A 26,828-nucleotide genomic window follows, 5' to 3' on the forward strand; every position below is an offset into this window, starting at 1 on the left:
CCCTTTAAAGTAGAAAGTATAAAGTATATGGAGAGGAAGTGAAAAGTAAGATGCGTTTATTAACCACAGTTTATTTGTACTAGTTTACAGTGTCCTATATGAACAATACTAAAAGCCCAACCTATCAGTTTTGAGGTTCTGTGATATTTGTTTAAAAATCGTTACACCTGGAAAAAACCTTTTCTTTCATAAGATGATATAGTCCATAAGCATCCATAACATGTGGGATATATTTCCTGCCACCAGGAGGATGTCAAGAACCCTCAAAAGAGCTTTAATCCCTCCCACCTCCTCTCCCACTCAGTTTGTTCTTGGCTTCCGAGGAGAGAGGTGCCCTGTATTTTCTATCTAATTTATTGAGAACTCAGACCTGACTTGAGACCCAGTATCCCTCTTCCATCTTCACTCAGGGAAGACTTCAGGAATATTTCTACTAGATTCTGAGTTAAGCAGTGATAAAGGAATATCTCAGTTATGGCATGTCAGTACTCTCACGGGTAAATCTCTCAGCCATAATTGCCCTCAGTTGTCGCCGGGACCCTGAATCAGTAGAGGATTGCTGCAGTCACTAAATACAACTCAGGAACTACCCCTAGTACTCTCCTTTCATAGGTACTACATAGTTGGGTGTTCACAGCCTTTACACATAGCGCTTTACCTATGTGTTTAATGCCAGAATTTGTGGAATTCTGACTTAAAATCCCTCCTATTTGTTTCCCCTGATACCCCTAAGCGACTCTCACTATGATTTTGGCGTGGGCTCACTCTTTTTCCTCACAAAAGAAAAAAGCATCACTGTCTATTTAAGAAAACATCATTAAGTAGTTCAGCTCATTGTGGATGCGGTTAGGGTGGGAGGCAGAGGGGGACTCAGAGAAGAGCATTTATACATTTTATTTATTTTTTGTGTGAAGATTTTACTTTTTGTGTTTTTACTCATAGGATTTGACCTGCATAGCATTCTGGGGTTAAGCTCTGCCCCCCCCCCCCCCCCCCCCTTGTTGGCGTCGTTTTCCCTCTCTCTCGCCGAATCAGTAGCCTAGCGTAAGCGAAAATCAGGAGATTTACTGCACACCACCTGTAATCCGCAGGGTCCTATTCCCCAGGCTCAGTTACCACCAAGCTCTGATTCGGCTGAGGCTTTCTGAGGTTATAATCTCCTCTGAGGACCCTGAACTAGTAAATGATCCAAAGACTGATTCCATGTTTAGATTTAAAGTGGATCATATCTCCTTCCTACTTCAGGAGGTTTTAAATACCTTAGAAGTTTCATAACCGAATCCAGAGAATTCCAAGCCTGTAAATAAGCTAAATCAGGTCTTTAAGGCTCTGCCCAAAGCGCCTAAGGCCTTTGAAGCACCAGACTTGATTATAGAATATATACCCGAAGAATGGAAGAAACCAGGCATTCCTTATGCACTTTCTCACAGGTTCAAATGGATGTATCCACTTTCAGAAAATAATTTAACAGTCTGGGAAGTAGTCCCTACGGTTGATGGAACTATTTCCACCTTAGCTAGACACACTATTCCTATGGAGGATAGTTCTTCATTTAGAGATCCAAATGGACGGTGAATCCAAGTCCTTACTTAGGAAGTTATTTTCCCAATCCGCTCTTCAGCTTAGACCTGCAGTAGTGATAACCTTCTTGGCCGCTGCTGCTTCATTCTGGTGTGATTCTCTTTCTCAGATTATTTCTGATCAATCTTCTAACGATATTCGCAACTGCATTAAAGTCCTTAAGATAGCAAGAATATGTCCATTGCTGTTTTATTAAAGAGAGCTTTATTGTTAGCTGAAATGGTCTCTAATTATAGGCTAGTATCAGTCCCTTTTAAAGGAATTGGATTCTATTATCAAAACTGTCACTGAGGGAAAAGGGGCTTTCTCCAACATTGGTGTGTCCGGTCCACGGCGTCATCCATAACTTGTGGGAATATTCTCCTCCCCAACAGGAAATGGCAAAGAGCACAGCAAAAGCTGTCCATATAGTCCCTCCTAGGCTCCGCCCACCCCAGTCATTCTCTTTGCCGCTGAACAAGCAGCATCTCCACGGAGATGGTGAAGAGTATGTGGCACTGTGGTGAAAATTTGGTTAAATTTGAACAACTCCTTCATAGTTTTTCACATATTCAGTAAAAAAGTGTGCCCTGTTTAAAATTTAAAGAGATTCTTTAGAAATGAAGATTTTCCTGACAGATGTCAGAAAGTCAAAACTTCTAAACGCTTGTCAAGTTCTTCACTCTGTTCCACGACCTTCCATAGCTCAATGCATGGAAGTAGTAGGGTTGATGGTTGCAGCAATGGACATAGTTCCTTTTGCGCGAATTCATCTAAGACCATTACAACTGTGCATGCTGAAACAGTGGAATGGGGACTATACAGACTTGTCTCCAGTGATTCAAGTAGATCAGAAGACCAGAGACTCACTCCGGTGGTGGCTAACCCAGGATCACCTGTCCCAGGGAATGAGCTTCCGCAGACCAGAGTGGGTCATCGTCACGACCGACGCCAGTCTAGTGGGCTGGGGCGCGGTCTGGAACTCCCTGAAAGCTCAGGGTCTATGGTCTCGGGAAGAGTATCTTCTTCCGATAAACATTCTGGAACTGAGAGCGATATTCAATACTCTCAGAGCTTGGCCTCAACTAGCAAAGGCCAGATTCATAAGATTCCAATCAGACAACATGACGACTGTTGCTTACATCAACCATCAGGGGGGAACAAGGAGTTCCCTGGCGATGAGAGAAGTGACCAAAATCATAAAATGGGCGGAGGATCACTCCTGCCACCTATCTGCAATCCACATCCCAGGAGTGGAAAACTGGGAGGCGGATTATCTGAGTCGTCAGACATTCCATCCGGGGGAGTGGGAACTCCACCCGGAAATATTTGCCCAGTTGACTCAATTATGGGGCATTCCAGACATGGATCTGATGGCGTCTCGTCAGAACTTCAAGGTTCCTTGCTACGGGTCCAGATCCAGGGATCCCAAGGCGACTCTAGTGGATGCATTAGTAGCGCCTTGGGCCTTCAACCTAGCTTATGTGTTTCCACCGTTTCCTCTCATTCCCAGGCTGGTAGCCAGGATCAAACAGGAGAGGGCCTTGGTGATCTTGATAGCTCCTGCGTGGCCACGCAGGACTTGGTATGCAGACCTGGTGAATATGTCATCGGCTCCACCATGGAAGCTACCTTTGAGACAGGATCTTCTAGTACAGGGTCCATTCGAACATCCAAATCTAGTTTCCCTCCAGCTGACGGCTTGGAAATTGAACGCTTAATTTTATCTAAGCGAGGGTTTTCGGATTCTGTGATAGATACTCTGGTACAAGCCAGAAAACCTGTAACTAGAAAGATTTACCATAAAATATGGAAAAGATATATCTGTTGGTGTGAATCCAAGGGATTCTCATGGAGTAAGATCAAAATTCCTAGGATCCTTTCCTTTCTCCAAGAAGGTTTGGATAAGGGATTATCAGCGAGTTCTCTAAAGGGACAGATTTTTGCTTTATCTGTCTTGTTACACAAACGACTGGCAGCCGTGCCAGATGTTCAAGCTTTTGTTCAGGCTTTGGTCAGGATCAAGCCTGTTTACAGACCTTTGACTCCTCCCTGGAGTCTGAATTTAGTTCTTTCAGTTCTTCAAGGGGTTCCGTTTGAACCTCTACATTCCATAGATATCAAGATGTTATCTTGGAAAGTTCTGTTTTTGGTTGCTATTTCTTCTGCTAGAAGAGTTTCTGAGTTATCTGCTCTGCAGTGTAATCCGCCCTATCTGGTGTTCCATTCAGATAAGGTTGTTTTGCGTACTAAACCTGGTTTCCTTCCAAAGGTTGTTTCCAACAAGAATATTAACCAGGAAATAGTTGTGCCTTCTTTGTGTCCGAATCCAGTTTCAAAGAAGGAACGTTTGTTACACAATTTAGATGTAGTTCGTGCTTTAAAGTTCTATTTAGAAGCAACAAAGGATTTCAGACAAACGTCTTCTCTGTTTGTCGTTTATTCTGGCAAGAGGAGAGGTCAAAAAGCTACTGCTACCTCTCTTTCTTTTGGCTGAAAAGCATCATCCGATTGGCTTATGAGACTGCCGGACGGCAGCCTCCCGAACGCATCACAGCTCACTCTACTAGGGCTGTGGCTTCCACATGGGCCTTCAAGAACGAGGCTTCTGTTGATCAGATATGTAAGGCAGTGACTTGGTCTTTCCTGCACACTTTTGCCAAATTCTACAAATGTGATACTTTTGCTTCTTCGGAGGCTATTTTTGGGAGAAAGGTTTTGCAAGCCGTGGTGCCTTCCGTTTAGTTAACCTGATTGGCTCCCTCCCTTCATCCGTGTCCTAATGCTTTGGTATTGGTTCCCACAAGTTATGGATGACGCCGTGGACCGGACACACCAATGTTGGAGAAAACAGAATTTATGCTTACCTGATAAATTACTTTCTCCAACGGTGTGTCCGGTCCACGGCCCGCCCTGGTTTTTTAATCAGGTTTGATAAATTTCTTTCTTTAACTACAGTCACCACGGCACCCTATAGTTTCTCCTGTTTTTTCTCCTGTCCGTCGGTCGAATGACTGGGGTGGGCGGAGCCTAGGAGGGACTATATGGACAGCTTTTGCTGTGCTCTTTGCCATTTCCTGTTTGGGAGGAGAATATTCCCACAAGTTATGGATGACGCCGTGGACCGGACACACCGTTGGAGAAAGTAATTTATCAGGTAAGCATAAATTCTGTTTTTCTACCTCAGGACAAAAAGTCCAAGGGGAAGTACAAACAAACCGTTTTCGGTCCTTTCGCTCCCTTAGAGATCAAAGGTGCCCATCCAACCAGAAGTCTGAATCCTCCAAGCCTTCCTGGAAGTCAGGATCGTCTTAGTCTAAGAACAAACAGACCAAAAAGCCCAATTCCAATCAGAAATCTGCATAAAGGGATGGCCCCCTTTCCAGAAGATCTTCTGGTAGGGGGCAGATTGATTCTGTTTTAGAAGGCCTGGGGGCTGAATTATCAGGCTCGCCGGAAACAGCAGTTATGAAACAGCGGTCTTTAGACCGCTGCTCCATAACTGGTCCGTCTGCTTTGAGGCTGCGGACATCAATCCGCCCGATCGTATACGATCGGGCTGATTAACACCACCTGCTAGCGGCTGATTGGCTGCGAATCTGCAGGGGGCGGCGTTGCACAAGCAGTTCACAAGAACTGCTTGTGCAATGATAAATGCTGACAGCGTATGTCGGACAGACCGATGATAAATCGGCCCCCTGGTCTCTAATCAGTTCAGGATCCCTGGGTTCTCAATATTATATCCCAGGGTTATCGCATAGGCTTTTAGATTCATCTGTCTTACGTTCCAAAGGATCCTGTAAAGGCAGCTGCCTTTGTTCAATGTGTTTAAGACTTAGAAGACATGGTAGGGATCCAACCTGTTCCAAACTCTCAACAGGGACATGATTTCTATTAGAGATTGACCAATATAATTTTTCCATGGCCGATACTGATTATCAACTTCCTTTCAGACTGATAACCAATATCAGGGGCCGATACTCTGTACATTTAAAGTTTTGAGACCCACCCCCATTTAGACACAAATCTGGTATAAACATTAGTTTTAATGATTAAAATTTTAATCAAAATGTAAACAACTGTGAAAAATAAAGTGCTTGGCTTCACAAAACAGAAAAATGGCATAAATAAAATACCTTTAAACTGCACACTGATATAAAATTAAATTTTAAGTCACTACTGCAACCTGCAAAGCTAGACAGTGACACTACACAATTTCTTTAATAATACACTGTTAAGTAGAACAACATTATAGTTCAGAAAGCATAACATTTCCACATGTTCTCCTGTTAAAGGGGTTGTTTTATTTTCATATATTGCTGCCACTTCACTAAAAACTTGGTACAGATGAAGGAGGAGAACAGAGGTATCTTCTTCTGTCAATTACTGGTTCCTTCAAATATAGATGAAATTCATCATCCAGGCTAATTATTGATTCAGAATACTCTGCATGAGGCTCCAATAAAATGCTGAACATGACATCAATTCAACCGTGCTGAAGATTCTCTTCTTTCTTTTGTCTTTTTGGACGTTTCTCTGTTTTTGCAGCATCCTGCTCTTCCATATTAGTAACATGCTCTTCCTGACTTGATCACCTTTCTGCAGGAACCTGCACCTCCTGTTGAATATCTTCTGTCAGCCATTACTTTGCCTTGGCCAGTACGTCATCAGAAGAGAAAGCATGATTCTTGTATAGAAGATCCAAAAGACATGGCAGCACAACATTTTTATTCTCTTCGTGCTTCTCTAAGCATTTGGTGAGGTTGTACCCCATGGCCTGCCTGAATGTTTTAATGCCATGTGTGTTGGGTCCTTCATTCTCTTGAAGAAGCATCTTCAGCACACTAACACATGGAATGACAGATGACACAGATGAGTCATAATGTCTTATCTCTAGTGTCACTTCCTCTATGGGGAGGAGGATCTCAATGACATTGACTACAATGTCCCACTGATCAGCAGTAGGACAAGAATATCCTTCATGTTCACCTGAATAGATGTTAAGAGTTTGCTTCTGTTCCAGCATTCTTTGCAGCATGTGAAGTGTTGAGTTCCATTGTGTTGGAACAGCCTGAATCGAGTTGTTTTTGGTAAGGCGAAGGTCTTCCTGAATGCACCTCAGTCGCTGCTTGGCAATGATTGAATGGTGGAAATGACCTGCACACCTCTTCAGCATGGCAATTATATCAAACAAAGCTCTCTGACTTTATAGGCCATCTTTTACCACAAGTTGCAGGGTGTGTGCCATGCAACTGAGGTCTGACACTTCAGCAAGCCTCATTCCTTTCACCATGTTTGCTCCGCTGTCTCGAAGTACAAGCATCACTCGGTCTTTGATTATTCCCCAGTCTTCCACAGTCTGGGATCTTGCATCACTTTTGTATTCAACACTAATTGCCTTTTTGTCCATCCGCTGTCACTGAAGTGGCATGTAAGACTCATCTATTGGCTGATTGGAACAGCCAATAGAATGCGAGCTCAATCTGATTGGCTGATTGGATCAGCCAATCGGATTGAACTTGAATCTGATTGGCTGATTCAATCAGCCAATCAGATTTTTCCTACCTTAATTCCAATTGGCTGATAGAATCCTATCAGCCAATCGGAATTCGAGGGACGCCATCTTGGATGACGTCACTTAAAGGAACCTTTAGTCGTCGGGGAAGAAGGATGTTCCGCGCCGGAGGTCTTGAAGATGGAGCCGCTCCTCGTCGGATGGATGAAGATAGAAGATGCCGCTTGGATGAAGATGTCTGCCGGTCCGGATGTCCTTCTGCCCGGATAGGGTGAAGACTTCTGCCGGTCTGGATGTCCTCTTCTGCCCTATCGGATGAAGACTTCGGCCCGGCTGGGTGAAGACGACTCAAGGTAGGAAGATCTTCAGGGGGGTAGTGTTAGGTTTATTTAAGGGGGGTTTGGGTTAGAGTAGGGGTATGTGGGTGGTGGGTTTTAATGTTGGGTTGGGGTTGTATTTTTTTTTTACAGGCAAAAGAGCTGATTACTTTGGAGCATGCCCCGCAAAAAGCCCTTTTAAGGGCTGGTAAAAGAGCTGGTTACTTTTTAATTTAGAATAGGGTAGGGACCTCTATTATTTTCGGGTTTTTTTTTATTTTATCAGGGGGTTTAGAGTAGGTGTAATTAGCCTAATATTCTTGTAATCTTTTTTTATTTTTTGTAATTTAGTGTTTGTTTGTTTTTGTAATTTAGTTTAGTTTATTTAATTGTATGTAATTGTAGGTAATTTATTTAATTAATTTATTGATAGTGTAGTGTTAGGTTTAATTGTAACTTAGGTTAGGATTTATTTTACAGGTAATTGTGTAATTATTTTAACTAGGTAGCTATTAAATAGTTATTAACTATTAATAGCTATTGTACCTAGTTAATATAAATACAAAGTTGCCTGTAAAATAAATATAAATCCTAAAATAGCTACAATATAATTATTCGTTATATTGTAGCTATATTAGGGTTTATTTTACAGGTAAGTATTTAGTTTTAAATAGAAATACTTTAGTTAATAATATTTAATTTATTTCGTTAGATTAAAATTATATTTAATTTAGGGGGGGTGTTAGGGTTAGACTTAGCTTTAGGGGTTAATACATTTATTAGAGTAGCGGTGAGGTCCGGTCGGCAGATTAGGGGTTAATACTTGAAGTTAGGTGGCGGCGACGTTGGGGGGGGGGGCAGATTAGGGGTTAATACTATTTATTATAGGGTTTGCGAGGCGGGAGTGCGGCGGTTTAGGGGTTAATAACTTTATTAGAGTAGCGGCGAGGTCCGTTCGGCAGATTAGGGGTTAATAAGTGTAGGTAAGGTAGCGGCGAAGTTGGGGGGGGGCAGATTAGGGGTTACTAAATATTATGTAGGTGTCGGCGATGTTGGGGGCAGCAGATTAGGGGTTCATAGGGATAATGTAGGTGGCGGCGGTGTCCGGAGCGTCAGATTAGGGGTTAATTGTGTAATGCAGGTGTCAGCGATAGCGGGGGCGGCAGATTAGGGGTTAATAAGTGTAAGGTTAGGGGTGTTTAGACTCGGGTTTATGTTAGGGTGTTAGGTGCAGACTTAGAAACTGTTTCCCCATAGGAAACAATGGGGCTGCGTTGGGAGCTTATCGCTGCTTTTTTGCAGGTGTTAGGTTTTTTTTCATCCCAAACTGCCCCATTGTTTCCTATGGGGGAATCGTGCACGAGCACGTTTTAGCTGCTTACCGCTACCGTAAGCAACGCTGGTATTGAGGGTTGAAGTGGCGGTAAATTAGGCTCAACGCACCCTTTTTGGAGCCTAACGCAGCCCCTCAGACAACTCTAAATACCAGCGTTGTTTGGGAGCAGCGGTAGGAAAAAAAATTGCGTTAGCTACGCAGGTCTTTACCGACAAAACTCTAAATCTAGCCGAATATTTGTAATAGTCACTCACCTGCATACACTGTAGTGCTGACTTCTAGTGAAATCTCTCACGCTCCTTCTCCTTGATATACTTCCTTCTTGATATTCTCTTGCGCCAAAAAACAACTCGGCCTAACAACTTTGTGTATATATATATATATATATATATATATATATATATATATATATATATATGCTCCACCAGGTGCGCATGTATTTCAAAAGGACGTGTGGGCATTGTAGGTATTTATTTTTTACCGCATGAGTGCTCGCGTGCTTTTCTCAACAATCATTACCAATTTGTGGCTCTTCCCTTCAGTTTGGCCACAGCCCCTCATATCTTCACGATGGCAATAGGGGCTCTCTTGGCAGTGATCAGAGCACAGGGAATCTCCAATGCCCCTTTTTTGGAAAATATTTTGGTCCAAACTCCGTCTCTTTCTCTGGCTACTGCTCATACCCACAGAATGGTAACTTTTCTTCAGAAACACGGATTGAAAACCACTAAAAGTTACTTATCCCCAGCCACAAGGGTGTTTTTTTCTGGGGGCGATAATAGACTTTTCAAATGCACTTGTTTCTCACAGATACTCGCAGAACCAAACGTCAGACTTCCTGTTGTTCCCTACAGATGGCTCATTCTTGCATTCTGTCTTGGGCAGAGGAAAACCACTGCACCCTATCTGCCATTCACATTACAGGAGTGAACAATTTGGAAGCAGATTACCTAAGTCGTTAGTCTGTCCACTCAGAAAAATCAGAACGTGTTCGACCAATTAGTCCTGAGGTGGGGTCTTGCAGAAATAAATCTAATGGCATCCAAATTGAACCACAAACTTCCGGTTTATTATGCCAGGTCAAGGGATCCAAGAACTCGTATGATAGATGCTCTAGTCTGTCCTAGGAACTTTCAACTGGCCTATCTATTTCCTCTGTTCTTCTTCCAAGAGTTGTTGACTGAATCAAATGGCAATTCTGCTTCATTAATTCTCAAAGCTCTGGTGTGGCCCTGCAGAACTTGGTATGCTGACCTAATTAAGATGTCTTCTCTTCCTCCATGGACTCTACCCCTAAGGAAAGATATGCTGTCTCAAGGACCCGTGTTATCATCCGGATCTCATATATGTGAGTTTGACGGCGTGGAGGTTAAATGCCTAGTTCTCAAAAATAGAAGTTTCTCAGATTATGTTATTTCTACTCTACTGCAAGCCAGAAAGCTTGTCACAAAGATAATTTATCATAAGATTTGGAAAACTTACTTTCCTTGGTGTTCTACTAGAGGTTTCTCTTGGAAATCTTTAAAAATCCACAGAATTCTCCAGTTCATTCAGGATGGACTGGATAAAGTCAGATTTCGGTCTTATCTGTTTTGTTTCATAAGAAGCTGGCTGAGTTGCCTGATGTTCAGACTTTTGTGTAAGCCTTGGTGGGAATTCGCCCTGTTATTAGGTCCATTTCTCCCCTTGGAATTTGAAACTGGTTATTTCTGTTTGCAAGCTCCCCCCTTTGAACTTATGCATACTCCTAGACCTAAAGTTCTCATGGAAGGTTCTCTTTCTTCGAGCTATTTATTCCCCTAGAAGAGTTTCTGAATTATTAGTTTTGTCTTGTAATCATCCTTTCTTGGTTTTTCATCAGGATAAATCGGTGTTCCGGACTAAACATGATTTTCTTCAGAAGGTGCTGTATTCAGAAAATATTAATAAGGAAATTGTTGTTCCTTTACTATGTCCAAATCCTTCCAACTCTAAGGAACACCTACTACACAGTTTGAATGTGGTCAGATTCTTAAAATGTTATCTTCATGCTACTAAAGACTTTAGGCAGACTTCTAGTTTGTCAATTTTTAGGTCCCAAAAAGGGTAAAATGGCTACAGTGGTTGCCTTGGCATCATGGCTCAAACAGACTATTCGTAAGGCTTACATGGTTGCAGGAAAACTGCCTCCAAGAAGAGTAACTGCTCATTCTACTAGATCTGTATCTACTTCCTGGGCCTTCAAGAATGAAGCCTCCTTGAAATAGATTTTTAAAGCTGCAAATTGGTCTTTTCTTCATACTTTATCTAAATGTTATCATTTTGATATATATATGCTTCCTCAACAGCTGCTTTTAGCAGGAAAGTCCTTCAGGCTGCTGCAGTGTCCGGCAATTTTCATCTTTCGAAAGAAAACAGAATTTATACTTACTGATAAATTTCTTTATTTTGGGATGATGCGAGGACTCGTCCATATTTTTGCTATATTGGTGACAGTTCTTATTTGTACTTCTTAACCCTGCTTTCTGTCTTTCTTACCTTTTCTGTCTCTCTCCTCGGCTATACGTAAACTGAGTGAGAGAGGAGGTGGGAGGGATTTAAAGGCATCACAAGGAAAGCAATGTACTACTGGTTCTGAGCCAGACACACATGGTGATTGGTGGATATGCACAAATGCCACATTTGATTATCTAAGTGGTTGTGTTCAGCTCATGACCATGCCTCTCCTGAGAATAATTCAACTATGTGTTTAACTCCTTTGTGTGTGTGTGTGGGGGGGGAGTTAAAACACAGTTCTGTTTAAAGGGACATTAAACACTTTAAGATTGTAATATAAAATGATAAACTGTATAAATGAAAAAACTGAAATATGCTTTCATTGTTTATTTTGTCCCCTTTTCCTGTAATTCCGTTCTGAAATTGTGAGCTTTTCAGTTCCTGTTAGAAATGAAAGTGTAGAACACTGTTAAATACAGCACAACCATTGGCTGCACACTCTAGTGACCTATGTATAACTGTCCCTAATTGGCCACAGCAGAGAAAGTAACCTTACAACATGTTACAACATGGCAGCTCCCATTGTTTAATAGACATTAAAACGTTGCACTTATTTAGTCAATATTTAAACAGCTAATTTAACAATAAAAAAAATACATCTACGTGTTATTCTGAGACTATTCTTTTCTTTGAATGCATCATTTTATCTCTCATTTATTTAGTGTGTAATGTCCCTTTAAGCAATAGCACAATAATTAAATGTTATAACATATTTTATTAATACTCTAATGCCCCTTTAAGATTGAAATTCATAAAGAAATGATATCCTATCTATATAGTCTTGGCTCCCCTAACATATCTCATTTAACTGACTTTACACTGAGGGGATCATTAAATTGCACAATTTATAAAGTAGAGTCTCTCCTCCCAGCAGTGGCGAATGACAGGAAAAGAAGATACCTGTAAATGTTACAAAGGTCTTGCTGTCCTCTAAGACAGTGGTTCTGAACCCAAGGGACCTTAAGGCACAGTACATGTTAGCCATATGTGTCTAGGGCCTGATAGTCATATATATACACACACATATACAGTATATATGTATTAACATGCATTGGTGTGTATATATATATATATATATATATATATATATACACACACACACACATATACAGTATATATGTATTAACATGCATTGGTGTGTATATATATATATATATATATATATATATATATACACACACACACACATATACAGTATATATGTATTAACATGCATTGGTGTGTATATATATATATATATATATATATATATATACACACACACACACACATATACAGTATATATGTATTAACATGCATTGGTGTCAGTGGGTAGTTATCACAAACTTACCTGCGGTGTTCAAGTCCGATCCCATCTTCTTCTTGTCCTAAGCTGCCCTCCCACTAAACTGCGGCTACATGCTCACAGTGCACAAGCGCAATAGCACCTGACAGAATTGCCCGGTATTCCTCATTCGTGGAGTGGCAGGCCTGTCATAGCATGCAGCGTTGGTATTTGGGTCGCAGTCCACCAGTAGGGCCGTCATAGCCTGATACCGGTTGTTGATAAACCAGGCTCTAAGATATGTTGTCACCAGTAGTTTTATGCTCTTAAACTCAGATTTTGGGATAAGGATATAACATGCACCTTACCTCACTGTGTCTTAGTTCTAGATTTGTCAGTTGCTAAATAAACCACATTTTTTGTATTTAATTCTTGTAAAGGCACATCCCTATCAGCCACAGAATATGTATAGTGCAGTAATTCTGCACAAACTGTCCATACCTACTACGAGATAAGATTGTCGATGCAGTCACCCATCATATAGCAAGAATATTTTTTATAGGGAGTGTAGTAATATTTTTCGTAACATCAGTTATTTTGTTTAAATCTTCATTCATTATTGTTTTACATTTATTTAAATGTCTACATTGTGGAGCAGTGCTTCTCTATGGTTTCTGTATACATGGGAAGGTCACTGCACTTATCAGAGGGTGGCGCACATGATTAGGACATAATTCAAAAATGAAAAAAAATAAATTGCAAATAGCTTCTGGAATCCTTCCACAAGACAATCTTTTCTCAAATTAAATTCATCCTTTTTTGGGGGGACGGGACGGGACTGAAAAATGTATTTTCTTCACGTATTAATATAACTTTTTTAGGCCGATCTCTGCCCTTATAAACCAGTGAGCAATTTTCGACATCAGGTTAATAGTGTCACCATTTATGATTAAACAACTAAAAATCTATGCGCTGGTGGTAGATAATACTTCACATAAAAATCAGATACCCCAAGTCATCTGAATAAATAGTTTTAGTAGCAGTTATGATTGTCTTATATGTGTGCGCCTGTGTGCAAACACTGGCTTAATATCTACCAAATGACAATGGTCTTAGTAGTATTTGTATTTCTATGTCTATGTTTATATAAATAAATGTATAGAAAAAAACGTTTTTTAGTTTTTAAAGAATTTTCATAGAATAATATCTTAAAATTATTAAGTTCTAATTCAAAAATAAAAATAAAAAATAATAATAAAAAAATATACAAAGATTATTGGTTAAAAATAATATTCTTTTATTAGAATCAATATAAAACAGTCAGTCGAAATTGCTTAATCTTAAAGTGGTTATGTGAGAAAGTTGGTACCAACCAATTGTATTGAGGTGTAGCTACAATTAGTATATGATATATGTGTGTAAAATTAGCAAGTCCAGTTTATACCTTGGCAGGTATTTAAAAATACTTTTTGTAAAAGATTTGGCTTTTCGCTCATAAAATGCACCAAAGGTAGAAAATAAGGTATAATTGGTAGAAATACAGTTGTTTAGAGATCGTTGTTGAAGACAACTATTGACACCTGGTTCAACAATAGGTGTTTATTTTCAGCCTTTTTGAAATAAGCCTTTTTGTGATATGACCAAAAGATTTAGGCTAGGTGTTTGAGCCGTTTTCTGTATGTCACAGTAATTATATCACAATAGTTATTGAACACTTAGTTTGTCTTTTGCGATATTATTAATCAACAGACTTTGAATAAGGTACCTTATTTGCAGTTCCAAGTCATATAAGAAGGTTCTTGCGTGTCCAAATGAGGTATAGATGAGAAACTTTCTTTGTCCTTTCAAAGTTTCTAGGAGCGCTTGTTGCAGCGTGTATGTCTCCTGTGAAAGTTGCCTCTGTCACTTCCGTGTCCGGTCTTGACACGCCCACCAAATGCGAGATTGACAGATAGGTAAAGAGCAAGGTTTCTCCAGTGCAGTGTAAGCAGTCTGTATCCAAGGTGATCAGTAAGCAGTCTGTATCCAAAGCAACGCGTTTCAGCTCCAAAGAGCCTTTCTCAAGCTTATGTCACCATATGTGATATGCAAAACTAATTACATATAGATGATACAAAATGTTAGACAATATCGATTTCAGTAAAAAATATTAGTTGGAAGAGCAATGTGATAGTTAGTTTGATATTTTATTACATTCTTGTCACATTCTTGATGGCTTTCAATAATACAAAAATAAATAATCGGCAAACTGTAAAATGATTGTAAACCCTTTTTCTTTGTTAATAGAGTAATAACGCTTTCAATGTACCTTTGTATTTCGGCTGATATTTAATAAAGTTGATAATATATATATTTATTCATGTTTGATTATTTAAAAGAGCAGAGTCATATGTGAATTAGTAATAGTACCGACATCAGCTCTGGAGAGAGGGCAAGAGTGCAGTCCCTTATGGATATAATAGCTCTTTATCGCCACACTTATTGTAATATTGATTATATGTGATTCTTAGTTCAAAGTTTCTTCTTTATTTCTATCACTATGTTGTGTTAATAGCGTCATGGGTTCTTATGGATATGTATAAACAAATTCCTTTTGCCACACCAATATGAAAAGCATGATAAGGCAAGGGTGCCCTAGGGCACAGCAGTCTATAAACCAATAAACTAGAGGTTATGCATTTCACCATACTCAATGTTAATCATTTGTATTTGCTTATATATTAAAAAATGAAAAAAGACATATAAATCAAAATTAGACTTATTATTCAGATAGAATATGCAATTTACAGTGACTTTTCAGTTTATTTCTATTGCCAAAAGAACGTTGATCCCTTGTTATTCTTTGTTGAAAAATATACCAATGTTGGCTCAGCAGAAGCAATGCAATACTGGGAACTGGCAGGTGATTGGTGACTACACTTATATGCCTCTTGTCTTTGGCTCACCACAGTACACTCTCTGGAGCTGACTTTAACTGTGTGTTAAATACTTTTTTAAACATATAGTTATATGCAAGCAATAGTGCAACAATAAAATGCTCTAATGCGTTAAAACATTGCATTTTAACCAGTTTAATGATGCTTTAATTCATATATACTTAAAATACTGCATGCAATAAATACATGCACAAAAGACTTTGATGTCTCATTGCTCCTCATGCTAATAAAGACACTAGGCACTTAAAGGGACACTGAACCCAAAATTTTTCTTTCATGATTCAGATAGCACGTGAAATTTTAAGCAACTTTCTAATTTACTCCTATTATCAAATTGTCTTCATTTTCTTGGTATCTTTATTTGAAATGCAAGAATGTAAGTTTAGATGCCGGCCCATATTTGGTGAACAACCTGGGTTGTTCTTGCTGATTGGGGGATAAATTCAACCACCAATGAAAAAGTGCTGTCCAGAGTCTGAACCAAAAAAAAAAGCTTAGATACCTTCTTTTTCAAATAAAGAAAGCAAGAGAACGAAGGGAAATTGATAATAGGAGTAAATTAGAAAGTTGCTTAAAATTGCTGCTCTATCTGAACCACGAAATAAAAAATGTGGGTTTAGTGTCCCTTTATATATCAGCTGCTGACAGTGGGCTACAGCCCAAAAGAATGCAATGTCGTGTAATCATGCAGGTGCAAAGCGTGTTGGGTAATGTAGTCTAACAGGAAATGGGGGAAACAGACATATTAAACTACAACTCCCAGACAACAAATTCTCGACTACTCCAAGTGAATATAGGGAACTGTAGTTTAGGAAAATAATTTCTAAATGTAGGTTTTTTTGCTTCCGGTTCTGCGCAGTAGACTGCCGGTCTCACGCATGCGCTCTAGTCCTTTTGCGATTCTTTTTCCAGCGCCGCTGAGAAGACGGCCTGTCGCGTGTGTAGGCCCCGCAGCTGGTGAGTGCCATGTACTGCCGCGGAAAGTCGTGTGAGGCCGGGTGTAACGAACTGGTTGGCTGACAAGTGATCGGCTGTGTGAGGTGGCAGCGGTCTCCTCATAGGCTATGAGAAATGATAGACCGGGGATGAAACATGGAGGGAAAGCACAATATGGTGGCCTATGTGACACACACACTCTACTGTACATGGCTCACTGCGTTTGGTGCCCTGTATAAGGGAGGGTACACTTGGGTTTGACTGCTGGTGCCCTGTGTGAGGGAGGGTACACTTGGGTTTGACTGCTGGTGCCCTGTGTGAGGGAGGGCACACTTGGGTTTGACTGCTGGTGCCCTGTGTGAGGGAGGGTACACTTGGGTTTGACTGCTGGTGCCCTGTATAAGGGAGGGTACACTTGGGTTTGACTGCTGGTGCCCTGTGTGAGGGAGGGTACACTTGGGTTTGACTGCTGGTGCCCTGTGTGAGGGAGGGCACACTTGGGTTTGACTGCTGGTGCCCTGTGTGAGGGAGGGCACACTTGGGTTTGACTGCTGGTGCCCTGTGTGAGGGAGGGCACACTTGGGTTTGACTGCTGGTGCCCTGTGTGAGGGAGGGTACACTTGGGTTTGACTGCTGGTGCCCTGTGTGAGGGAGGGTACACTTGGGTTTGACTGCTGGTGCCCTGTATAAGGGAGGTTACACTTGGGTTTGACTGCTGGTGCCCTGTGTGAGGGAGGGTACACTTGGGTTTGACTGCTGGTGCCCTGTGTGAGGGAGGGTAAACTTGGGTTTGACTGCTGGTGCCCTGTGTGAGGGAGGGTACACTTGGGTTTGACTGCTGGTGCCCTGTGTGAGGGAGGGTACACTTGGGTTTGACTGCTGGTGCCCTGTATAAGGGAGGTTACACTTGAGTTTGACTGCTGGTGCCCTGTGTGAGGGAGGGTAAACTTGGGTTTGACTGCTGGTGCCCTGTATAAGGGAGGTTACACTTGGGTTTGACTGCTGGTGCCCTTTGTGAGGGAGGGCACACTTGGGTTTGACTGCTGGTGCCCTGTATGAGGGAGGGCACACTTGGGTTTGACTGCTGGTGCCCTTTGTAAGGGAGGCTACACTTGGGTTTGACTGCTGGTGCCCTGTATGAGGGAGGGCACACTTGGGTTTGACTGCTGGTGCCCTGTATGAGGGAGGGCACACTTGGGTTTGACTGCTGGTGCCCTGTGTAAGGGAGGCTACACTTGGGTTTGACTGCTGGTGCCCTGCTTGAGGGAGGGTACACTTGGGTTTGACTGCTGGTGCCCTGCTTGACGGAGGGTACACTTGGGTTTGACTGCTGGTGCCCTGCGTGAAGGAGGGTACACTTGGGTTTGACTGCTGGTGCCCTGCGTGAAGGAGGGTACACTTGGGTTTGACTGCTGGTGCCCTGCGTGAAGGAGGGTACACTTGGGTTTGACTGCTGGTGCCCTGCGGGAGGGAGGGTACACTTGGGTTTGACTGCTGGTGCCCTGCGGGAGGGTACACTTGGGTTTGACTGCTGGTGCCCTGCGGGAGGGAGGGTACCCTTGGGTTTGACTGTTCGTGACCTGCGGGAGGGAGGGTACACTTGGGTTTGACTGCTGGTGCCCTGCCGGAGGGAGGGTACACTTGGGTTTGACTGCTGGTGCCCTGCCGGAGGGAGGGTACACTTGGGTTTGACTGCTGGTGCCCTATTTGAGGGAGGGTACACTTTGTGCTGGCTACTGGTGCCCTATGTGAGGGAGGGTACAACTGGTGCCCTGTGTGAGGGAAGTTGCATCTGTTGCCCTGTGTGAGGGAGGGTACACTTGGGTTTTGCTACTGGTACCCAGTGTGAGGGAGGTTTTATCTGATACCCTGTGTGAGGGAGGGTACACTTGGGTTTTGCTACTGGTACCCAGTGTGAGGGAGGTTTTATCTGATACCCTGTGTGAAGGAGGGTACACTTTTGGTTGGCTACTGGTACCCTTATTAGGGAGGCTACATCTGGTGCCCTGTGTAAGGATGTTATGGCTGGTGCCCAGTGTAAGGGAGGTTTATACTTGGTGCTGGCAACTGGTGAGGGAGGGAGCACTTGGGACTGACTACTGGTACCCTGTGAGAGGAACGTTACACCTGTTGGCCTGTATAATGCAGCACTTGGTGTCCTGTGTGAGGGTACACTTGGCTACTGGTTCCCTATGTGAGGCTACACCTTGAAGTCATGATCTAAGGATGTATCTTTATGTACACTGCAGTAAAGGACCCAATTCCTTTTGAATCTGCTAGTGTAATGCCAGTTTTACAGTGGATAAGTACTACATGAAAAACCCAGTTGATTTGTTTATTGGTTCAATTGTGCTGAAAAATAATTGCAAATGTCTTACCAAGGATGTAATCAGAGCGCCCAAATTATATGAAAGACTGTTAAACAACTTTCCAATTTATTTTTATCAAATTTGCTTTGTTTTTTTGTTTTTTATATTCTTTGTTGAAAGAGAAACCTAGGTAGGCTTATATGCTAATTTCGAAGCCCTTGAAGGCCGCCTTTTATCTCAGTGCATTCTGACAGTTTGTTTTACAACTAGACAGTGCTAGCTTGTGTGCCATATCAATTACATTGTGCTCACTCCCATGGAGTTATTTGAGTCGGCACTGATTGGCTAAATGCAAATCTGTCAAAAGAACTGAGATAAGGGGGCAGTCTGCAGAGGCTTGGATACAAAGTAATCACAGAGGTAAAAAGTATATTAATATAAGTGTTGGTTATGCAAAACTGGAGAATAGGTAAAGGGATTATCTATCTTTTTAACAAACCTTTTCAAGTAGACTGCCCCTTTTTAATTATTTTTTTTTTATTTATTTTTTTGGATTGTGGCCCATTAGTATGTAAACATTATCAAATTGGTTAAACAATTATATTAAAGTGATGGTAAATTACTAAAAATAAACATGAGTTTCTCTCATTGTTTTTGTAAAAAACAGCGTTACTTACCCTAGCTGTTAGGAAAGCATATTGCTAACAGAACGCCTTTGGCCGCCCACTGCACATCGCTTTCTTCAATGAGATGACGTTTCCACCTCTAGACCAATAGCCGTGACATCCTAGCACGGCTAGAGGTCTAAACATCACCCTTGGTTACTATGACAACCATTAGCTCCTCTTCTGACATATGAGCTACGGATAAAAGCATTGCTCATATTTTCATCAATCACAAAAAAAAATAGTTAAAAGGTTTATGGACCAATCTTCATATTTCATTCAGTTTTTTTGTCTGTGGCTTTATTATTGATATAATACGATTGTATATGTATAACTTTTATCTCCTGAAACTCTCCACAGATTTGTGAGCACTGAACAGCTGCCAACATGTCCCGTTTCTTTGCCACCGGCTCAGACAGCGAGTCGGAGTCATCTCTGTCAGGAGATGAGATCCTGGCGAAGCCAGTGGGAGGAGGCACTTTTGGAAAGCAGTGAGTATATTATGCTGCATCCAGGGATGAGGGAATATTTGTTTCTTGTACCCACAGCCCGTTCATTGTCAACATTGCTCAGTTTGACTCTCAATGCACTTTTTTTTTTGGTAATCTTTTAGGCCGCTGCTCCTTAGTGATGATGAAGAGGACACCAAGCGAGTAGTGCGTAGTGCAAAGGACAAAAGGTGACAATCTTATTTATTTTTTTTTATCCTTTTTAATCTACAAATAGAGCTGTCCTCTCAATTTGTAAAACTGTTTGAATTACAAAAAACTTGTTTTTTTTCCCACTGTGCTTCACAAAGCAAATCATACGCTCCCGAAGTGAAAATATAATACAGAAGACATCAAGCTTGGCCCTCCAGAGGTTTTGGAATTACATTTCCCATGATGCTCAGCCAGCATATCTGCATCATGGGAAATGTAGTTCCAAAACCTCTGGAGGGCCAAGTTTGAAGATGTCTGGTATAGTAGTACTGTTAATTAATTAAATAGTGATAATGCCTTATGAAGTGCTTGTATGTAGTTTTTATATTACTTAATGATTAATATCGATTCAGGACGTGTACAATTAATAACTTATTATTTTTTTATATATGTTATTTTCTAATATGTGTAAACAGCTAAATCCATTGCAATCGCAATCTAATGATCATATTTAAAGTGAATAGTAAAGGTTTGAAGTTGGAAATAAACCTTTTTTTAATATGTTTAAAGCACTGATATAGTTATTTTTATTTGAGCAAATGGTTTTTAAATAATATTATTTTTTGTGGCTGCAGACTGCCCCTTTTTAAAGCGTTTTTCTGTTGGGACGTAGCATCTGGTAAGACAATATGAAGCTGTGTTGCACGTCCCATCAGAGGGAACTAAAGAACACTCCTTGTCAATGCACACTCAGAGGACCAACTGCTTATGCACAATTGGTCACAATGGAAACTCATCCTAGCGCCTAAATAAACAGCGATTCTGTAATGTTTTTTCCCAGTCACTGCTTACATCAGCAGCGTTGTGCTGTTACACTGCAGACGCCAGGGCTGGATGCGCATTCAATCCAAGGTATAGAGTGGGTAGTACCGTTCTATATGTCCGTGCACTACGGCGAGATTTAGAAAGGGGACAGTGGGTAGAATGAAAGTTACACTACTTTTATATTAAAAACCATTTAGCATTCTATATCTATGCAATGCATATATTGCTTTAATTTGTATTATTTACTATCACTTTTATTACACATTTTTAGTTTAAAAGTGTGTGAGCTATATTTAAAAAATAAAATAAAAATAACTTTCTAACAGCGGAACAAAATGCAATGAGAGCAGTCCGTACACGCCACTTGAAAAAGAGCCTGAAATGAAGTTTCAGACGGGACCACCAATTCTGTGAAAAGCTTCTGGAAAAGTGACTTTTTACGAGGGATTTTTTTTTTCTTTTTTTTCCCCTTCAAAATACTTGGAATATCTTTGAATTTAATAAGCCATGAAGTCACTTTACATTGAAATTCTGATTGACTGGAATGAACCCCAATGTTTGAGGATTTTTTTTTGTGAGGGGAGCTTGAATAGAGCTACTGGCTAAGAAAAATTTAAATTTCACAAATCTGACTCGTATTTTAGTTTATATCCATTTTCTTTTTTTTTTTTTTTTTTTTTTTTTTTTTTATAATTTTATTTGATATCTTCTAACATTTAATAAGCAGAACATTTTATAAAGGCGTTGAATAGATTTAAATAAAACCATAAAACTTACAGGGACATTAAACTGCTAAGTACAAATACAGTAGCGGTTCCTACTCACAATGCTATTGCGTTTCCTCCTGTGCCTGCAGCTGTCTTCAAAATTGTTCTCTAATTTTAACCCCTTACAAGTTAGTGACGCTCTGCATCTTCACACTGGGCACCGCCATCTTGGAGTATTGGCTTCCTGCAGACCTCAGATATCTGACCCTGCAATATGCTTGATCTGTGCAGGAGCTTATGTAGAACGCTGCCTACAGCAAGAGTAATAAGCTAATGCTTAAAGGGACACTGACCCCAAATGTTTTATTTCATGATTCAGATAGAGCAGCAATTTTAAGCAACTTTCTAATTTACTCCTATTAATTTTTCTTTGTTCACTTGCTATCTTTATTTGAAAAAGAAGGCATCTAAGCTTCTTTTTTGGTTCAGTACTCTGGACAGCATTTTATTGGTGGATGAATTTATCCACCAATCGGCAAGAACAACCCAGGTTGTTCACCAAAAATGGGCCGGCATCTAAACTTGCAGTCTTGCATTTCAAATAAAGATATGATATGAGAGAATGACGAAAATTTGATAATAGGAGTAAATTGGAAAGTTGCTTAAAATGTAATGTGCTATCTGAATCACAAAAGAAAAAATTTGGGTTCAGTGTCCCTTTAATACTCCTCTTTAGGGTGTACGTACTTCCGATAATCATCCTGAACTTTTGTTATGCTTTTTCTGTTTAAGGGACACTAAACCTACATTTTTCTTTAATGATTCAGATAAAGCAGCAATTTTAAGCAACTTTCTAATTTACTCCTATTATCAATTTTTCTTCATTCTCTTGGTGTCTTTACTTAAAAAGCAGGGATGTTGAGCTTAGGAGCCAGCCCATTTTTGGTTGAGAACCTGGGTTATGCTTTATTGGTGGCTTAAATGAAGCCACCAATTGGCAAGGGCTACCCAGGGTTCTGAACCAAAAATTGGCCGGCTCATAAGCTTACATTCTTGCTTTTTCAAAGAGAGAACACAAGAAAACAAAGACAAATTGATAATAGGAGTAAATTAGAAAGTTGCTTAAAATTGCTTCTCTATCTGAATCAGGGGGAAAAAATGGGGTTTTGTGTCCCTTTTAATACAGTTTTTTGGAGGATCAACCAAACAGTAATTGACGTGTTTTGTCTCAAACACTCAGGTTTGAGGAGCTGACCAACATCATTAAGACCATTCGGAATGCCATGAAGATCCGAGACATGTCCAAGTGTCTGGAGGAGTTTGAGTTGCTAGTCAAGGCTTACCTCAAGGCCAAAAACATTGTAGATAAGGAGGGCGTCCCACGTTTTTACATCAGAGTGCTGTCTGACCTGGACGACTATCTGACTGAGGTGAGGATGCTCCACCTATGCCTTAGTATAATCATTTTGTAACCCTTGCTTTTTACTTAGTGTTGTCTAATATGATGTTATAGGGTAAGCAAATCCAGTGTTCATTGTGTGGGTATGAGTCAAATTGTGTTATTTATAATGTTGTTGTTCAGACTAATACGCAGCTTTAGTTAATTTTATTATAATAGCTATTTATGTAAGGCTGGCAATTAACACTAATGTATTAGCCTTAGTCTAGTAAGGAATTGCAGGGGAGGAGTAAGAAATCATTAGTTTTTGTCTTTATTATACATTGTGCCCTGATAACGTTTCCTGCCGACAGGCTATAGTGAAATAGTTTACCCCTATCCTTATGTCTCTGCACCCTCAACCTGTAGACTGTAAGCTTTTTGGAGCAGGGCTCCTCCTAATATACTAGTTTTGTTAGTGTGTTGTATATCTAAAGGGACAGTGTACTGTGATTGGTGTGTGTATGTGTATTTTTTTCTCTTTAAATGTGTTCCTTTACCTGCTGGAGTGTATAAATCTATTTTACTTTGTCATTTAAATAGCTGCTTTTACTTGTATTCCCACTTATACTAAAATCTTGTTACTGGTTATAGAAAAGCTATGTAAAAAAAAAACATTCTCACAGTGGGGAATTGGATAGAGGTGCTAAAATTTTAATTTTCCCATTGTTCTCTCTCAATTCTAGTTTCATGGTGTGTATATATAAAGAGATAAGATGAGGATTTTGTATAGAAAGATACGTCAATGAGTCTATTGTCCCTGCAAGCTCTGTCCATTTCATTGGGTTGTGGTTTAATTAGCAGAGACAGTCATTTCATATACAAAAATATACCTAAAGATGCAATTTCCCATACATTTTATACTTTGCAGCGAGTATAACAAGTCATTGTAAACACATTAAGGGGAAACAAACTTTACAGTGCGTTGTCCCTTTAACAAATGTCCATAACAATATTAAGGAACAAGTCAGTCCATGTGACTATTTAGTCCTATACATTTATAAATGTGCAGAAAACCCAGCTACTCTGCAAGCGTTATTAGACCAATATCTCCCATGCCTTCTGGGGCTCCTTGCTTGAAAATTAAAGGGACGCAAAACCCAATTTTATTTCATAATTCAGTTAGAGCATACAGTGTTGAACAACTTTCCAGTTTCCTTCTATTATCAAATTTGCTTCATTCTCTTTGTATCCTTTGTTGAAGGAATGCACTACTGGGAGCTAACTGAAAACGTCTTGTGAGCCAATGAGGGGGCATATATGATCAGTCACCAATCGGCTGAAAAGCTCCCAGTAGTGCATTGCTACTAATGAGCCTACCTATGTATGCTCACTAATGAGCCTACCTTTGTATGCTCTTTAACAAAGGATACCAAGAGACAGAGCAGATTAGTTTATTGAAGTAAATTGGAATGTAGTTTTAAATTGCATGTTCTCTCTGTATCATGAAAGGTTAATTTTGACTGTCTCTTTATTCTTCTCCGTGAGAAATGGTTTAGTATTTGCAGATTTGTTTGAAATTCAGGGTTAACTCCAGCACTTTCTGCTCAATCTAAATCCCTGTTAGAGTCAGACAAGAGTTTGAATTCCTATTAGTTTGGGTTCAGTATAATAGGAAATCACTTTGTGATGTGTTCTACAAAATGATCCTGTTCAGTTTAGGACACTAAGTTGTTTCTTTGGGAACATTTCTTTTACAGCTCTGGGAGGACAAAGAGGGAAAGAAAAAAATGAATAAGAACAACGCTAAAGCCCTAAGTACTTTGCGGCAAAAATTGCGAAAATACAACCGTGATTTTGAGGCATCTATCACTGCATACAAACAGGTGAGAAAGTTGTTTGTGTGAACCACATACAGTCTACAAAGAAGTGATTTTATCCTAGAATTGTGAAGGCATTCAGTCTTAGGATCGTGATGTAATTCCCCTTTGTAAGTCAACAAATATATATATATATTTCTCTTAAGAACCCAGAGGAGTCAGCGGATGAAGACCAAGAAAAGGATGATGATGATTCTGAAGGTGAGGCGTTGCTTTGGTGATACTAATAGTGTGATGTGCGTTCCTGGGGGGGGCTATACGTTCCTGACATACTTCTGTTTTTGTCTAGTAGGTACAGGTTACTGCTATAACAAGACTTCATGACTAGGTCAGGAGTTGTGCACTGACTTCATGACTAGGTCAGGAGATGTGCACTGACTTCATGACTAGGTCAGGAGATGTGCACTGACTTCATGACTAGGTCAGGAGATGTGCACTGACTTCATGACTAGGTCAGGAGATGTGCACTGACTTCATGACTAGGTCAGGAGATGTGCACTGACTTCATGACTAGGTCAGGAGATGTGCACTGACTTCATGACTAGGTCAGGAGATGTGCACTGACTTCATGGCTAGGTCAGGAGTTGTGCGCTGACTTCATGGCTAGGTCAGGAGTTGTGCGCTGACTTCATGACTAGGTCAGGAGTTGTGCACTGACTTCATGACTAGGTCAGGAGTTGTGCACTGTAGCAGGACATACAGGAAAAGTAAGTCTAAGCCGATTCTCCAAGGCTTTTTGCTTCTTGTCTCTTAGTTTCATCATCCAGTGATGACGAACAGGATGAAGGAATGAGCGCCAGCAAGTTCTTAAAGAAAGTAGAATCCGCTCCACCAGACGCACGAAACAAGTTCCTAAAGAAAACAGAGGTGAGGGTGACACTTGGGTGACTTTTGCATGCATTTACTCTTAAAGGGACATTGTAGCCTCCTTTTTTATTTTTTTTTGTAATCTAAAAAAGAACATTTTAGTTTTTTTCCATTGTTGAATTCTTTCTTGTTGTAGAGGTGTGTCTTCCTCAGCAATAAAGCAGAGACAATTTTCCTTATCAGCCAGTAAGGATTAGAAGAAAACAAAACTAGTACGGCAGTATTTCTTGCTGTTAAAATCTAAACAGATTTTATTTAATGTTTGTTTTTGTTTTTTTCATGCAAAAAAAAGTTTTTCCACATGTGTATGTTGTTTTTTCATGTGTGTTATAGAGAATGTTTGAGTACGATGTCCCTTTAAGTTTAAGTCAACAACTCATTGACCAGATATCTATTTTAATATGGAATAGACATTTTACGTAATATTTACCATCATTTTAAGCTTTCCCAAATACATTAACAAAACAATTTTAAATGTTATATTCCCCAAGGCAGAACATGCTGTGATGTGAGATGTCATCGCAGAAAATGCAGCATGTCTGCAGAAAGAATGGGACACATGCAGGAACTGTTAGCACTTTCACTTTACAGCGCTGCTCCACATTAGACGGTTATCTTCAAACAGCGCTGTGCCCTGGCTGCACTGTAATTTTTTTCTGCATTCAGAACACATTGTGGTTTAACAGTCAAATATGGAGCAGCGCTGGAAAGCAGCAGTGCATTTTTTTTCTCTGCAGCTAATTTGCAGTGCAATTTTCAACTGATGCACTATATTAAAAATTAAAAAAATGCTTTATTCTCCAGTTAATCAACACATTGCAACTGAAATCATACTTTAGTGTAACTGCACAATTTAGAATGTAATTTTATTGCAAAATGACCTGCAGACATTTTTTAACTAAAAAATCTCATCGCAGAAAGTCAAGAAAAGTTCTGCCTCTGGGGTTATATTTAACAGTTTATAGTCATCACACGTCCCTTAAAGGGACATGAAACCCAATATTTTTCTTTCATGATTCAGATAGAACATACAGTTTTAAACAACTTTCCAGTTTACTTCTATTATCAAATTTTGTTTCATTCTCTTGGTATAATTTGTTGAAGGAGCAGCAATGCACTACTGGTTTTGGGTGAGCTAATGACAATCTGTATATATA

General features: G+C 40.2%; 1 protein-coding gene and 1 pseudogene across 1 annotated transcript in view; one reads left to right on the forward strand and one right to left on the reverse strand.

Moving 5' to 3' along the window:
• Positions 1–6,151: 6,151 nt before the first annotated feature.
• On the reverse strand, positions 6,152–7,002 carry LOC128641639 (zinc finger BED domain-containing protein 4-like; annotated as a pseudogene).
• A 9,332-nt stretch (positions 7,003–16,334) lies between these two features.
• EIF3CL (eukaryotic translation initiation factor 3 subunit C like) overlaps positions 16,335–26,828 on the forward strand; it is a 24,971-nt gene continuing 14,477 nt past the window's right edge. The window contains exons 1-7 of the mRNA XM_053695038.1: positions 16,335–16,420; positions 19,734–19,864; positions 19,987–20,052; positions 22,787–22,976; positions 24,685–24,810; positions 24,951–25,005; positions 25,559–25,671. Coding sequence (XP_053551013.1) covers positions 19,761–19,864; positions 19,987–20,052; positions 22,787–22,976; positions 24,685–24,810; positions 24,951–25,005; positions 25,559–25,671 — 654 coding nt within the window. The 5' untranslated portion in view covers positions 16,335–16,420; positions 19,734–19,760. The remainder of the gene's footprint in view (positions 16,421–19,733; positions 19,865–19,986; positions 20,053–22,786; positions 22,977–24,684; positions 24,811–24,950; positions 25,006–25,558; positions 25,672–26,828) is intronic.

The sequence above is a fragment of the Bombina bombina genome, chromosome 11 (genome assembly GCF_027579735.1).
Source record: "Bombina bombina isolate aBomBom1 chromosome 11, aBomBom1.pri, whole genome shotgun sequence".
Classification (NCBI taxonomy): domain Eukaryota; kingdom Metazoa; phylum Chordata; class Amphibia; order Anura; family Bombinatoridae; genus Bombina; species Bombina bombina.